General features: G+C 32.7%; 1 protein-coding gene across 2 annotated transcripts in view; it reads right to left on the reverse strand.

Moving 5' to 3' along the window:
* The window catches only part of LOC100372622 (piezo-type mechanosensitive ion channel component 2-like), a 79,614-nt gene that overhangs the window by 27,910 nt on the left and 33,599 nt on the right, over positions 1-18,105 (reverse strand). For both annotated transcript variants that reach the window (XM_085500321.1, XM_085500319.1), the window contains exons 14-26: positions 15,150-15,250; positions 13,007-13,164; positions 9,906-10,079; positions 9,216-9,317; positions 8,698-8,898; positions 8,096-8,297; positions 7,312-7,404; positions 5,279-5,432; positions 4,996-5,181; positions 4,189-4,343; positions 2,425-2,587; positions 2,160-2,249; positions 770-843 (exon numbers count right to left, since the gene is read on the reverse strand). In XM_085500321.1, the coding sequence (XP_085356447.1) occupies positions 770-843; positions 2,160-2,249; positions 2,425-2,587; positions 4,189-4,343; positions 4,996-5,181; positions 5,279-5,432; positions 7,312-7,404; positions 8,096-8,297; positions 8,698-8,898; positions 9,216-9,317; positions 9,906-10,079; positions 13,007-13,164; positions 15,150-15,250 (1,853 nt within the window). The remainder of the gene's footprint in view (positions 1-769; positions 844-2,159; positions 2,250-2,424; positions 2,588-4,188; positions 4,344-4,995; positions 5,182-5,278; positions 5,433-7,311; positions 7,405-8,095; positions 8,298-8,697; positions 8,899-9,215; positions 9,318-9,905; positions 10,080-13,006; positions 13,165-15,149; positions 15,251-18,105) is intronic.

The raw sequence follows: 18,105 nt of genomic DNA on the forward strand, positions 1-18,105 counted from the left end.
TGAGTGATTATAAATATTGTGTAGATAAAGTATTGGGCTCCTATCCACCATAAATACACTAATTTAGGCATTAGGGAAGAGTGTCACAAACTGTTGAAAGCTTACAGTCAACATAAAAAATATTGGCATTTCCACATGATAACTCAGCAATCTTATTATGCATTGGTTTTAATTCTGTTGGTATAACAAAAGTAAAGTCTAAAAGAATGCATGAATGCATTGTTTTAGTAGCAAATGATCACGATAGTGTAATGGTCATGCTCAAGTCAATAAGTTACTTGTTTTTGAGGTGTTGCAAATGCTGATTATTACTCAATTGTGATTATAATAATGTACAAAAATCTATTTGTTGGTTTGTTATGAAAGGCAAGTAAAATTCAACTTTCACCGTGGGCGAATGTTTTTGGTTGCTCGATGTGATACATTATCTACCATGTTTTTTCCCATACTTGACCTGAAACTGTGTCATACTATTAACCACTCAGAATACTGGATGGTGTCAGACAAGATGTTCAAAAATTATGCCTATATTAGAGTATTTACTGTATTATTAGTGTGTGTGTAATATAGATACTGACTTGTTCAGCCACACATTAACTTACCGTCATGCAATGTTACAGTATTAGTCAAATTATTATATTATTGGTACATATTAATCTGTATACTCACATGCACACCAGCAAGCACCTGGGTGCTAATCTAGTCCATACCAATTAGTTTCTAATTTATGAATTAGCAGCAAAACACAAAATAAAAACAACAGACATACCTGCAAAATGTTCTGTAAATTCCATGCCATCTTTGCCTCTTAACTTAGCTTGCTTTTTTTTCACTCTCTCAATTCTGTGAACAGATAATGAAAAGACTGATAAAGTGATAATGCATATTAAAAAGAATATATTCTCAATAAGTCATTGTAAACACATCAACCCAAAAGAATGTGATACACATACTACAGAAACCACTAAAACTGTATTTTCTACCATTGAGTCACCCTGCTGAGTAACTGCCAGGCCTGATAAATTGGTTGCTGCAGCAAAAAACAAGTCATTACCAATGACATAGTCCCCATCATGTTTTTAGTGACTTTGTCAAACAATGAAAAACTTAGTCTGATTATGTTTAAATATTGGAATAGTATTTAGTATATTAACTACAAATGTGCATGAAACAGGTATAACGATTAAGTTTGAATGAAATTGGTCAAGGCATGCCCCAGACTGTTAATGACATGTCCAATTGTTGATTTTTAGGACAATTAATGGCTGACAGTTGAAGGTCAACAAAATAAAACAAAGTGATATTCACATGTATCATGACTTGTAATGTACCAACTTTGAAAACAACAACATTTAACCCATGATATCTTGGCTTTGTGCTAAATTTAAACCCAATCTGTAAAATCATCTCTGTAAAATGGGCAGAACACTCATAAAAAAAAAAAAAAATGGCCACCAGTCGGCTATTTTGAATTGAATCACGCAAAAAAAAAATGAAGTGCATCAGTAACCCACTATGACTAATGTCAATGCCAAGTTTGATTGAAATCAGTGAAGGCATGTTGATGAAATGTTTGAATTTTGTGATTTATTTTGTTTTTGACGAAAATGGCTGCCATTTGGCTAAATTTTGATAAAAACGAAAAATAACTGAACACAACATTCAACCCTTTATATCAAATTTAACACAAATCTGGACAATCATCTCTGTAAAATAAGCAGAACACTTGTAAAAAACAAAATGCCCACCAGTCCGCCATTTTGAATTGAATCACGTGTGTCAGTAACCCACCATGACTGATGTCAATGTCAAGTTTGAATGAAATTGGTCAAGGCATGTCCAAGAAACGGTTGATGACACGTCCAAATGTTGATTTTTGGCCACCACTGAGTTAAAGGTCAACAAATTAAAAATAAATCAATGTGCACACGCCTCCCATTATGGCTTCTCTTTGTACTAACTTTGAAAAATCTGTCCAGGCATCTCTGAGAAATGACGAACGAACGGCTCCCAAAACATAACTCCCTGTGTCAGACTACGAACCTGGATCATTTTGGTTCATTTAAATATATGAACAGGGGCTAAAAACTTATGTGCATCAATAACACACCATGTTTCATGTTCATACAAAGTATGAAGCAGGAAGTAATCTTACTTACTTGCGTCTAATTTTTCTCAGTGTTGCCTCTTCCTGTGATTTTCTAGTCTTCACTTCATATGCAAGTTGCTGATTAATTAGAACTGCTCCCCTGTAAAACAGAAAATCAAAACAAAGACATCAATCAAGACCAGCCTTGTAGCTACAGCATTTTTGTTCTCATTTCACTCACACATTATACTGACAATAATGTCTCTATTGAGATTGCTACATGTATCATTTTTTTCAATACAAGTGCATGTGTATATACTGCAATTTAGACACACCTTGCTGCCATGGTATTTTGTTCTTTCACTTCTTCCACAATATACTGGAAATAATGACATGTGAATATCCTTTTCTGTAGAAGTAGAAAGGCAAACAGTACTCCATCCCAACTCATACCAGCTTGATCCACAGGAACTTCACAATCAGGACTGTCATAAACATCTAACAGATACAAAATAATACAGCACACACAGAACATAACAGATTTGTGTAATATTTTGCATTGGTTCGAAGCCTTTGAGAAATATTAAAGTACCTGGTAAATATGCATGGATTTTATCACCAAACTAATCAGTATAAACTAATTGTAGAAAAAAGATTAAAGATTCTATAAACTAAAGCTTTGCCTTATGACATGACATATATGTGACTTACATATAACTGATGAGCAAATCCAACAACGGAATAACAATAAGTAGAAGTAATACAAAATAATAAGAGTTAATTGAATAAAACAAAGTGGAGCTATATCAGTGATGAAAATATATTCTATGAGTGAATTTGAATGTGCTACAGTCGTCGCATCAGGTGATGTTCGATATGGGACCCATAGAGACATATTATCAGAGCTACATCACAGAACGTTCTGTGTTGCTAAGACGCACAACAGTGTACAATGTATTTCTATGGGCTCTGCATGAGCTGCTGTGGAACACCAGTTGAAGAGCAGATAAAAACGACTGTTTTATTACAGTAAAATCTGTATTAGAAGCTGCAACAGATGTAGAATGCAACAGAGGGGAAGTGACTTCTATTAGAGCATTTACACATATGACAAAATGGTGATTGTTTGGTATTCAATTGAATGGGTGCGGCTTCTATAAGGGATGCAGCTTCTAATACAGATTATAACAGTACGGTTCTAATACAGCTTATTAGGGTAATTACGAGATTCATTCATCCAGAGGTTAGAATTTTTGTATAATATATTATATTCCTAAAAAAAAGTAATATAACGAGCCATGCATGGCACAGTCCCTGTTAGTTATCAAATCTAAATTATATAGTTTTGTTTATAGTAATATAGTACAAGTACTTGTCCATATTGAGAGATATTGCACTGAAACAGCATTAATTGAAACAAAATGGCTACCGGTCTGCCATTTTGAATCAAGTCGTCAAAACCAATACATCTGTATATCTATGACATGATGTAAAATGAATAGATAAAATTTGAACATCAGTCAAAGATGTCAGCGATATGGCTCTAGAATCGCATTCAATAAAACTGGCATAGCCGGCAGTCGGCCATTTTGAATCTTATCTGAAAAACAAAATGACGTGCATCATAGTCCCATAATGTCAAATGCATGTACCAAGTTTGAACATAATCCATCTGTAACAGCCAAGAAATGCTTGATTTTGATGATTTTCATTACAAAAATGGCTGCCATTCGGCCATTTTGAATCAGATCATGAAACAAATTGATGTACATATGTATGATAATATGTATGATGTATGTGTAAAGTTTGAATGAAATCGGTGTGTCTAAGATACAGGTTCGAGAGCATACACGGACGCACAGAGGTCAATCCACAAGGCGCTGTTTTCAGACTGCGTTTGAGCAGGGACTAAATATATGAGGATGACATGCAAATTAGGATAATTTCATTTCAGATTCGATGCACATTCAAAGGCATGCCATAATGCAAAAATAACTGCAGATCAGTCTTCCAAATGATTTTCTATTCAAAGTGTTCCACAACTTGTCTATCTATACAAATTACACAAATGGCTCCAAGCAATCAATGTAATTACTTACCTGGTTTATAGCCTTCATGAAGACATACTAGACTCAATAATTGGATCAACCAACATAGGTTTGAATAGAACCTCTCTATATACACACAGGCAACCACTTGGAGACATGCTTTGACAAAAATCACAGCAACGTTATACATCATAATCACATTCCATCTGTATAAATATGAATAAATTCAAGTAAGATTACAACATATGAATATGGACAAGTGGTGTTTCATTCTAAAATGGCTGTGGAAGGGCATATAAGGTATTATTTATAATACATCTGACATCAAAAATAATAGATTTCATACGCCTGTAAAATAACAGTACGCACATGTTCAAAAGTGTTACACATGCATTTGAATAACATCCTTGTGTGTCACATTTATGTCACATTTGAACATTTGCTTTTGTTTACATCGGGTGCAGTGTGTGACAAAAATAGAATCTTGTCACTGAATGCTAATGTTTGCATATCGCAAAAAGTTTCTCTCAGTAAATTATTTCTACAATCAGGTAAAAAAAAGTAATAAGGTTATCATGAGAACATCGCAAAGTATGCATTCAGGCAGTATGAGAATGCATCTTCCTTTGCAACTCGCAGGTTGATACTACCTTCGTACATACCTTGCTGTATTTCACTATACTTTAGGTTAAAAACAGGTGAACAGTTACAAGGTTCCTACCCCCCGTAATGCAAACATGCGATACTTGTCTAATAATTAAATGAAACATATAGTGGCAAACAAACACATGATGTAAATGCACACTATAGAATGATAATAGGCAATAATACAGATTAATTTTTTGCAAAACAACTTACGCTTTGAGTAATGTTGGTCTTGGTTTGAGGAGATAGTCTTGTCCATACCACATAAAAAAGAAGCACAGTCCGAGATAGCCGAGACAGAATATGCTTACCAATGATGTACCCGCTAAGAAGACCATAGCTAAAGTTACCCACAGTGTGTAATTAAACAAACCATTCTTGATTAAATCCAAGAAAGTCCTGAAATTATAAACACAATTATGAGGTTTGAATGAAATGAAAAATGCCAATTAGATACAGTATACACCATGCAAACTGTGTTATGTTGAAATCTTACTTGTTGTTCATAAAGTTTGGCACTGGATTGTCTTCTACAGGATATTCCCTATCAACCATTTCATTATCACCACCTCCATACTGATCACCAATCTTCTTTTCCACACGAAACACTTGCCATTGCAAACAGACAAATAGCAGTTGGAAGAAGTCAGCTGTCAAAATAAAAACAAACTTTTTATTTCACTGGAGAAAACTAGGCAAAATTTATTCTGTACACAGAATTAGACTGAATGTCATTAATTATAAAAAACAAGCAGCCGGTAGGCTGAGATAGCTCCACTGTTAGTAATGCACATTTCAATTAGAGAACAGAAGATATCATTAGAAAATGAACAATATGTATACCGGTAGTATCAAAGCAATGGGACTTGCTGTTTTCAACAAGAATTCAAAAATATCACTTTTCACCAAAAATAATCAGCAAAATTAGATAATTGAAGATATCACCACGAAATTAACAAATCTGAGAGAGGTCCACATGTAGTACCTATATATGTGATATCAAAGCAATTGGACTTGCGGTTTTTAACAAGAAGTTGAAAATATCACTTTTTACCAAAAATTACAAAAATATTCACCAAAATTAGAGAATTGAAGATATCATTACAAAATGAACAAATCTGAGAGAGGTCCACATGTAGTACCTATATATGTAATATGAAAGCAATTGGACTTGCGGTTTTTAACAAGAAGTTGAAAATATCACTTTTCACCAAAATTGACAAAAATATATTCACCAAAATTAGAGAATTGAAGATATCATCATGAAATGAACAAATCTGAGAGAGGTCTACCCTAGGTACATATACACAAAGTATCAAAGCATTCAGGCTAGTAGTTTTCAAGAAGAAGTCGAACAAGCAGCCTGTCGGCTGAGATAGCTCCGCTGTTAGCAATGCACATGGCAATTAAAGAACAGAAGATATCATGAGAAAATGAACAAATCTGAGAGAGGTATACATGTAGTACCTATATGTATAATATATCAAAGCAATTGGACTTGCGGTTTTCAACAAGAAGTCGAAAATATCACTTTTTACCAAAAATGACAAAAATATTCACCAAAATTAGAGAATTAAAGATATCATTACAAAATGAACAAATCTGAGAGAGGTCCACATGTAGTACCTATATATGTGATATCAAAGCAATTGGACTTGTGGTTTTTAACAAGAAGTTGAAATTATCACTTTTTACCAAAAATTATAAAAATATTCACCAAAATTAGAGAATTGAAGATATCATTACAAAATGAACAAATCTGGGAGAGGTCCACATGTAGTACCTATATATGTAATATCAAAGCAATTGGACTTGCGGTTTTCAACAAGAAGTCGAAAATATCACTTTTTACCAAAAATGACAAAAATATTCACCAAAATTAGAGAATTAAAGATATCATTACAAAATGAACAAATCTGAGAGAGGTCCACATGTAGTACCTATATATGTAATATCAAAGTAATTGGACTTGCGGTTTTTAACAAGAAGTCGAAAATATCACTTTTTACCAAAAATGACAAAAATATTCACCAAAATTAGAGAATTGAAGATATCATTACAAAATGAACAAATCTGAGAGAGGTCCACATGTAGTACCTATATATGTAATATCAAAGTAATTGGACTTGCGGTTTTTAACAAGAAGTCGAAAATATCACTTTTTACCAAAAATGACAAAAATATTCACCAAAATTAGAGAATTGAAGATATCATCATGAAATGAACAAATCTGAGAGAAGTCTACCCAAGGTACATATACATTAAGTATCAAAGCATTCAGGCTTTTAGTTTTCAAGAAGAAGTCGAAAAAGTAAAACATTGACACGGACGACGACGGACAATCACTCATATGATAAGCTCCGCTCGACAAAGTCGACAGCGGAGCTAAAAAGTAAAACATTGACACGGACGACGACGAAGAACAATCACTCATATGATAAGCTCCGCTCGACAAAGGCAACAGCGGAGCTAAAAAAGCCAATATGATACAATCATCTTAGTACATATGAAAGTTTATTATATACATACCAATAAGTTTTGTGGATTTGGGCGGATCCACGTAACTGGGTAAATATAGCCATTTCATTAAATTTGAATCCAGTTTACCATACCATGGATAACCTGTACACACACAAAAAAATGTAGAAATTTAGCTCCCTAGATTTCCTCAATATTTACCATATGGTATATAAAATCAAGAAAACAATGTATGGTCACCGAATTATTTTTCGCACAAAAAATGTGACAAACACCCATGAATATATGCCATTGGTTCCTATGGTAAATAGTTTAGGGCATATCTCAAAATTGTGGTTGGGTACATTTAAGATACATTTAATAGTAAATAGTAATATATATGATGGGTCTTTATCTAAAATCTGAAAAATACTATCTGTCACCTACGATGAAAGCGGGGCTAAAAAGTTGATTATCAATGTCTGAATCAATAATTTTGTACAGATAACACTTTTAACGTGATAATATTTTGACCTTATTTAATAGGTTGAATGTCCACGAACGAACTTAAGTTCAATATTCTACTAAACTGGCAAAATATGTTGACGCCAATGGGTTATGCGGCTTAACTACAATTTTGTACAAAAGACGATAGTCATGTTTTGGGTAAATACCCACTCAAGCCCCCCCCCCAAGAACTGAATGTAAAAGTTAATGCAATGCAAAATGTAGTGTAAAATACATGTACTCAAAAAATAATTTTCAAACCCAGTGGATATGGTCAAATACTGGTGAAAATGTATGCTTATATATCTACCAGTGAATTGATTTACAAATATCTGTACATGTGACTTACCAATACAGAGTGCACCTGGTAGACCAAGGCACATGAAGTATAATATTGGAAAGAGTAAAGCTAGGAAGCACATGTAAACAGGCCACACTAGATATGTAATTCTTCTTAATAATAACATGAGTATACCCAACCATGTTGCATAGATAACACTGTACACATCTAATCTCACAGAGATGGCTACTACTGTCATGATGTAACAAATCTGTTAACACAAAACAAAGCAGTGTTACCTTCATGCATTGTTTTTTGTATTATTAGATTTTTCTTCTTCTGAAAACATACACATAGTGTATGTGCTAAAAAGTTATACTTCCCCCTTCCCCCATGCAAAAGAAAAAACTGTGTTCATTCATCACATGATTTTTCAATTTAACCCTTTGATTGCCAGATTTATAAATATTTTCACATTTTGTGAAATTGTCACTTAAATTTTATCATCATTTTGGTCATTATGTTTTTAGTTTTTGCCCAAAAGGTTTGTCACATTTCATATGAGGAGGGAGGAGACTGTACACAATCATGTTGCTAGTGCCAAAAGTTGACAATGACACTGATTAAACTATGTATTGATACAGTTTAGTGTTTAGTGTTGTTCATCTTACCTCAAGACCAAACTTGTAGAAGAAATAGTTTATCAAGTATTTAGCCATGTTGGTGAGAGAAGTATCTGCATTATGTCTGTTAATATCATCAAATAGTATTCCTCTCTTTGGAGTATCCAAGTTATTCTCCCATCTGTATTGTTTCTGATGTAACTTGACAACAGTTTCAAACACTATTACCAAAATTATGATGATATATCCCTGGAAATGAAAATAAGTATTATTTCTTTGCAACTGAACACTACACCTGTACTAGTACTATACCCCACCCTCTACCTACAAAAGTTTGGCCCAGCTCAACAAAGGGATCACAAAGAATTACGGATTGCTTCGTTAGAAACATTATCAACCCGTTTCACTTGGAAAAGTCAATAATCATGCATATTCCAAATGTCTATGAGGAATGGTTTTTTGTGGGTGCATAGGACGAACATAAATAATGGAAAGTGAATTCACACATATTTGATATCAAGAATAATGTGCCTAATACAGAATATAAATAGATGATTCATACTTACTATGGTATACACAAATATATTATCTGTCTTTTCAAATCCTATCCATTTAGATAAACTATAAGTCACATTATCAGTTGGAAAGGGACCAGTACTTACGTTATTCTGTGAAAATACAATATTATTTCACAAATAACAAGTGATGTCATGACATGACACATTCTGAGCAATTGTATACAAAAATGAATGTAAGTGTAATAATGTACATGTAAGTTTGATTAGAACCAGATAAGACGTGCCAAAAATATGGCTTTGGAATGATACCAGTCAGCCATTTTGAATCTGATTTGAAAAACAAAATGACATGCATCAAAGACTTATTTTGTTCAATGTATGTTTTCATGTCTGACCATGATCTGGTGGCAGGATGGCAGAAATGCTTGATTTATTTGATGCATTTTTATTTACTAGTTTACACTGAAATGTTTTTCTAGAACTTTCAGTTCAGTGTAACATTATATATCACATCACATCACACTGTACCGCAATTGTATTCAAAATCTGCCTGAAGATGCACAATACAATGCATATCATATTCACATAGACAATTTTACTACACGATTTTGTGCTGATTACAAAGGCCAAGCGAAATCAAAATAGTTACAAAGAGTATGCCTGCAGTAACCTTGATATACTTCCATGACCAACATAAAATCAGTAGATATTATTGGCAAAATTCATGTATTTACTTACAAAGCACGTGGTATTAAAGATGTGATCATCAATGAGCTTTAATTGGTATATCATCTTAGTGAGGAGAATGACAGACGCCCATATCATACAACACACTGTGAATGCACCCTGCAACCATGGTATGGGTATGGCAAAGAACATGAAAAATATGAACAAAAAGTTCATTGCTGAAACCTGCAAAAAAAAAAAAAAAAAAATATTAAAATTTTAAACATATATAATCTGGAAGAATGGACATGGACAAAATAGCAAATAGTGTTATTTAGAGGTAAAGTGAAAACACAGAGTGTGAATAGAATCCAGCAGTTTTTTCAAGGTTTACTAGCAAGGGAAAAAACAAGTGGTATATAATGCAATGGGTAAATACAGGTTTTTTGTGTCTAAAGATTATGGATATAAACTAAGAAGTGAAATAGCACATTTTCTCTATTCAAAGTTCATGCACTTATGTAAAATACAGATATTTTTCTATGATTGAAATAAGAGATATTTTTATGATTCAGTATACAACCAATGTGATTTTTAGTTTAAATATGTGCTTCTATTGGAGATGCACTTCTAATAGAGACAAGACATGAATGTCACAGTCCCCGTCATTTAATTGTAAAATACTACATGGAACATCTGCAAACAGCAATTAATATGTACTCTATATATGTGGATACAACCCATTTATCCACTAGCCCCTGACAACTGAAGCTATATTTAGACCACATGTGTCAATGTGCCTGGCCAAGATTTATAAACAGAAACTGCAAAGTGTTTTCACTGATCTTCAATTTTGTTACTAGGTATTTCATTGGCTCTTTATAATGGAATGCAATGTTTACAGTTTAAAGATATAATATACAACAACATTTCTGACCACTTTTTTTCAAGATTTCAGCATTAATTTTTCATAAAACCAAACAACCAGACTGTGGTCCATTTCTAAAAGCCCTAGCATTACAATCTAACCTAATTATTTATTCTGAGCATGCTCAGTTGTTCTCTCAGTGTTGTTGGAAAAGGTAGTTTATGATGAAAAATGTAAAAAAGACCCATTTATGATTTTCAGATCTGTAAAAAAAATGATGTGCATATTCAACAGAGACTTGTTCATCAACCTACCAAGTTTCATTGATATCTGCTGCAGAATTTCTGAGAAGAAGGAAACAGGACGAACGGAAACACAAATACGGAACTATAGTCCCCTTTTCAGGCTGCGCATTTTAAAACATAGTTAAACTCTGGTGACCTTGCCCTTTGTTATATAATATTATTCCCTTTATCACAGTTTGTTTCAATATGACTATGCATTGTCATAAATAATTTTGAATACAAACAAGTTTTGGGGTTGAAACAACAATGGGAAAGCAGTTTACTTAATGTCCTTGATAGATGTAAATATCTTACAAAAACATTGGTGCCTAATTATTTAAAGGGACATAATTTCCAGCTTTATTCAGATATTTTACCGTATTTATCCGGCTAAGAGCCCATGCCCGGACAAACCCCCACCCCCCACTTTTGATAAAATAAAAAGGAGTTGAGGTCATATCCTAGCAAACGCCCAGGAGTGTTTTTTCTACACCTGTAATAAAGCTATAGGAATTTTAGTTTGATAGCGACAGTGGCGCCGATCCGGTAATTGTCGAAACCGGAAATAATTCACGCGTATGGGGCGGCGTGTTTGTCGACGGGGATATTCTAATTCAAATGAATCTTCACTGTCGATTTTTATTATTTCTGGTTTTAATATTTGTCACATTCTAAGCAATAAATTATTTCTTGTTACACTTCTAATGCTGCATATTGTTCATTTATTTTTGTTGCATGTTTTTATTTGCTGTTTTTCTACCTGTCGCAGTTCGATCTGCGTGTTGCCAATTTTCGCGATTTTTCGTATTTTTTGCCAGGGATATCCGAACAAACACCCACCCCTTCTTTTTGGCGATTTTCCATGTTGAAGACCCTGGGCTTATACCCGGATAAATACGATATTATAAAAACAAATGCCGCATCTCAGAAAAAAAAAGTGCTGCATTTAGACGTGAATAGATTCATAAATCATGCAAGATACCAGAAAATCTTAGCTGTATTTTGTACAGGTGTCTGTCAAAAATTAATGATTCACTGAGACAAATATGAACTTCCTTGTATTCAATGTGTGACTACTGTATTATTTGAAAAGCAAAAAAACACCTCTATCATGTTGCAAGCTCTGTTTTGTAATGCAAATCAACTCAACAGTACTTTTGCCTCCTGAGAATCTACATTTTCAAACATTGCAATCTTTGTTTCTTTTTTAAATTATTATTATAAAAGCTGTATTATTTTGTTCTAATAGCTGAAACAAATTCCTGTGATTTTCATTTGTCGAATACAAAATACCTATTTTTGAGTACAATTTTCTTTTCAAAATGTAGATGCTTTTTATGTATTTTTTATGTATTGTTTTTGATTTGATAACTTTGGACTAAACAGATTTTCTATTAGCTTCAGATCTTGATCAAAGTTTGGCACCCAATTCATAGGAGTGCTAATCTCGTTTCCTGTAAAGATTTTAGGTTTGCAAATGTGTAACAGACTGTGCAAAAACTATGAGTTGGTTTTGAAACCCAGTCTAGTATTCCCATGGGATTTGGGAGATACATTACCGAAGATATTATTACAAGATAAATCATTTGCTTCATTGAACACATACAACAATGCATATTTCCACTGAGATCAGTGACCTTTGATGTGTGTGATCAGTGAAGTAGAAACAGTCAAAAATTTTATCACATTTTCTCAATTTTTGCATGATATTTTCATACAGGACATCTGTTGTTCATACTCAGGGAAGATTTCATACTGATGAATAATGTGACCAAATTTGATGAAGTTTGAAATAGATTATTAACGACAACGACAAGGACGACAACGCCGGACAGAATTTTCTCTCTTAATATACCTTTCTCTCCCATCTTTGATGTTATGGGCAAGGTAAAAAAAAAAATGAAGTGGGTTATGCCTCAGTATAGTAAAAAAAACACATTGTGAAAGAAAAGTTTTCATGTTGACATTATGGTAAATAGTACTATTTTTCAATACATATATATACATATGTAGGAATTCACCTGAGTAACTGCCACTACTGTTACAGAGAAGAATATTACTTTAACCATGTGAATTTCCAACAACCTCCATATTATGGCAGTAACAATTCTATACCAATGCATTAAAAAGTCCCAAAACTGTTTCATGTACTCTGTTGGAGACTTATGATCAAGGGTATCTGTAAGAAAGAAAAAACAAAATTAGCAGTTCAAAATTAATGTCACAGTCTCTGTTTTTGAAAACAAAACAAAAAAACATAGCCTTTAGATGTCAATCATGGTCAAAATAGCACAACTTTTTCAGCAAAGCACAGTGTAGCAATAATAAGTACATGCATATAGTTACACAAACATCATATGAAGAAAATAACATTCTATTCAAGTTTTACAACTCCAGTGTTTAAATCTACATAGCAATAGTCTGGAGTAAACCATTTTCAAGAAGTTGTTTGAAACAAGCAGCCTGGCAGTTGATATATCTCCACTGTATACATTGTATTTAGACAGTTGAAAATAGCTGTTTTTCATCAAAAATGACAAAAATATTCACTAAAATTAGAAAATAAACTTATGGTCACAAAAAGAGAAAAATGTGTCAAGAGGTTCACCGAAGGTGTCTGCATATAAAATATAAATTTGAAAACAATTGAGCTAGCCATTTTAAAAAAGTTAATTTAAAATTAGAGAATTGAATGTGACGAAGGTCTATTCAAGGTATCTACATATAAAATATCAAGCAGTTGGGCTCGTTGTTTTTAAGTCCAAAATAGCCATCCACCCAAGGTATAAATATACCAAGTATCAAAGCAAGCGAACTTGCGGTTTTAAAGAAGAAGTCAACAATCTAAAGTTGATGCTGACAGACAGTCAGTAAAATGAACAGTTCCAGTCTGTCAACAACAGAGCTAAAAAAAAGTTTACACTGGACGTCAACAGACAATCACCTACACCAACAACTCTGCCTGTCATCATTGATGACAGTAAAGCTAATAAAGTGGATATGATTGAGAGAATGATATCACTAGAAAAATAAGATTTATTCATATAGAATTTGCCAAGTCAAGATGTACCGGTATGACTTGTTATGAATGCAGGGCATTCAAATATTAAAAAAGAAAATTACACAGACATTGATTCTGATCACAAGACAAGCAGCCTCTCGGCTGAGATAGCTCCGCTGTTAGCACTGCACATTTCAATTAAAGAACAGAAGAAATCATTAGAAAATTAACAATATGCATAGTATCAATGCAATGGGACTTGCTGTTTTCAACAAGAATTCAAAAATATCATTTTTCACCATAAATGATTGTGGTTTTTAACAAAAAGTCGAAAATATCACTTTTTACCAAAAATGACAAAAATATTCACCAAAATTAGAGAATTAAAGATATCATTACAAAATGAACAAATCTGAGAAAATGTCCACATGTAGTACCTATATATGTAATATCAAAGCAATTGGACTTGCGGTTTTTAACAAGCAGTTGAAAATATCACTTTATACCAAAAATGACAAAAATATTCACCAAAATTAGAGAATTAAAGATATCATTACAAAATGAACAAATCTGAGAGAGGTCCACATGTAGTACCTATATATTTAATATCAAAGCAATTTGACTTGCAGTTTTTTAAAAGAAGATGAAAATATCACTTTTTACCAAAAATGACAAAAATATTCACCAAAATTAGAGAATTGAAGATATGATCATGAAATGAACAAATCTGAGAGAGGTCCACGTATAGTACCTATATATGTACCGATAATATCAAAACAATTGGACTTGGGGTTTTTAACAAGAAGTCGAAAATATCACTTTTTACCAAAAATGACAAAAATATTCACCAAAATTAGAGAATTGAAGATATCAACATGAAATGAACAAACCTAAGAGAGGTCTACCTAAGGTACATATACACCAAGTATCAAAGCATTCAGGCTTGTAGTTTTCAAGAAGAAGTCGAAAAAGTAAAACATTGACACGGACGTCGACGACGGACAATCACTCATATGATAAGCTCCGCTTGACAAAGTCGACAGCGGAGCTAAAAAGTGTAAATTATATTTTATTGTAGAATGGGGAAAAAGTGTTGGGAAATTGGAAAAATTTGTCTTAATCAAGTTAGTTAATGTAATGATGAATATATAAGTGGACCTTACCTGTACTTCCTCCATGTTTACCCAGACCATCTTTACCATTATTTGGGTGGTCACTATCTTCCTCTATTACATCTGCTGGTTCTTCTTTAGCTCTTGCTCGCCTGTAAGAGTAAAGACGTCATAACAAATTATAATATTTAGCATTGGAATGTTCAGTCATCTAAGAAACCTTTAAACCCAAATAGTTATCACACCAATAGGGTACACAACTTGCCATAATTTCATGTGTACATCAAGATAATAAAAAAATTGTGAAGCCATATCTTGCAAGCAACTTCCAGCATAAATAGTGCAATATCTAAACATGCAAATGAGAAAACATCCTTTTAATATACAATAGATCATGCCTTACTTTAAATAACACTTTCATAGTCATACCACTTTTTACCATAACCAACTCAATAAGTTGTTCAATGTTTCATTACACAGACAAGGACTTTAAGTTACACTAAACAGTTACAATTTTTCTGCCACAATTTTTTATGATTTAATAATTTGATTTAACAGTGACTAAATTCAGTCAGTAAATCTGCTAACAAAATGTTTTTCAGTTTTTCCTTGACTCATGAAAATGTTTCTGTCACAGAATTACAGTAATTTTGTTAACTTAATTTCATTTCAATTTCTTTCATGGAGTAAAATATCTGCAACATAGTGTCTGTGGACTTGGACATTTACTGACGCATGTGTAGTAATCAAGTGTCCATTCCTACCATGTTTGAATTTGATATTGTTTATTTATTTTGTAGAAACACTGCATGGACAATATGTACCAAAGATGCCACAGTTAATCAATCAAATCTACAGCTGTTACTAGCAGTACAAACTGGGAATGGAAAGATGAAACCAATATTTGTATATGTGTTGACATCAGCCAGACCTCAAAATAAATTACAAAGTGATGAGCTCTAATTTGTAACTAAGACTGTTCATAAAATGAAAACAAAGCCCTTTAAGAGACTCAGAAGGAATGTAATAATTTTCTGATGGCAATACTCCATGTCCCGATTAATATTACATATTTTATTTAGCCAGGAGTTCTAACATTTTCCATTCCTGTAACAGTAAATCTTAACTGGGTAAGTATATACGTAGACATTGTCTTGTAATGGTACAATTTACAGGTAGAAGATAGAAGAAGATAGGATTACACAGCTAGTGCTGCTGCTTTGTCACATAAACCATACACTTACTCTCTCCGCTTAAATTGTCTTCGAGGAAAGCAACAGCTGAAGCAAGGCAAGGCAAGGCAAAGTGGATATGTGTGAACATGCATTTCAAAAAATTAATGTCCACTTCAAAACCCTTTCACCTTATTAGGATTTTCCGTGACTTTCTTCAATTTTAAGTTTGTACCAAATATAAACACTGATAATTTTGAGATTTCTAACAACTTTTTGATAAAATCTGATTCACAACTTGTGTAAACAAAGATAGTTTAAAAGATATACTTAGTACCGGTAGATCTGATCTTTGAGATTCACAATATGAAACTTAAAGTAATCTGATCTATAGTATTGAATTTTTTATAACAGAGCAAAGGGAATATCATTTGCAGTCTGTGATTTATCTTAGAATACCAAGTTTAATTGACATTGAATAAATTATTAAACTAACTTGCAAATTTGGTAATTAATATGCAAGGTTTCAAGCCTAATATAGTCAGGTCTGTTGATTATTCGAGATCACCTATAAACCAAGTTTCATTGAAATCAAAATCTGATGAATGGTAATTAAGGCATTTTTGAAACAGTAAAAAATGACAAATTGATGAAAATTAGATAATTATAAACACAGACTGTAACTAAAAGGCATTTTGCAATGACCATAAGCATACATAATTCTGTTGCTATAAACAGTGTTTTTAACAATTTACATAGTTGCTGTCTTTTGGGAAGTTAAAGCCGAAATTAAATGTTGGCATCTACATGTACTATGCATATGGAACATGGTTCCCACTACGGGGATACATGTGTTATGCATGTGACAATGATATCACATTTATAGCAAGAATACAAATGTCAACATCATTATCATAAATGTTCCTATAAAATAACCAAAGCATGTATTTTTAAATCATCTGAGTTCAATCCCAAAAAAATATACATTTATGGAATAATTTAGCTCCTCGTGTCATGCATACACACTGTAGTGTATATTTTTGACATTGATATTTTATAGCTACACAAGATTTGCACATATGCAAAAAGCATACAAGAACAAGTAAAAAAGATTAAAATTGGCAAATTAATATGCAAATTAGGTAATTACTATGAATAAATTTCAATCGGAAAAAGAATAAGATTATCCTAGAGCATTTCTGTTTCACGTTTCATTGAAATCTAATGATGGGCTTTGAGAAAAGACACGCACATACATACATACAGACACATTAATTGCAAAAACTGTTGTGTGATTCGCACACAAAAGTCAAAAAGTGCAGAATGAACAAACGATTCAATGTGATTCCCTAACAAGCAGCCTCTCGGCTGAGATAGCTCCGCTGTTTGCAATGCACATTTCAATTATAGAACAGTAGATATCATTAGAAAATGAACAATATGCATAGTATCAATGCAATAGGACTTGCTGTTTTCAACAAGAATTCAAAAATATCATTTTTCACCATAAATGATTGTGGTTTTTAACAAGAAGAAAATATCACTTTTTACCAAAAATAACAAAAATATTCACCAAAATTAGAGAATTAAAGATATCATTACAAAATGAATAAATCTGAGAGAGGTCCACATGTAGTACCTATATATGTAATATCAAAGCAATTGGACTTGCGGTTTTTAACAAGAAGTCGAAAATATCACTTTTTACCAAAAATTACAAAAATATTCACCAAAATTAGAGAATTGAAGATATGATCATGAAATGAACAAATCTGAGAGAGGTCTACCCAAGGTACATATACACCAAGTATCAAGTATTAAAGATATCATTACAA

Source organism: Saccoglossus kowalevskii, chromosome 6 (assembly GCF_978046115.1).
Source record: "Saccoglossus kowalevskii chromosome 6, keSacKowa6.1, whole genome shotgun sequence".
NCBI lineage: Eukaryota > Metazoa > Hemichordata > Enteropneusta > Harrimaniidae > Saccoglossus > Saccoglossus kowalevskii.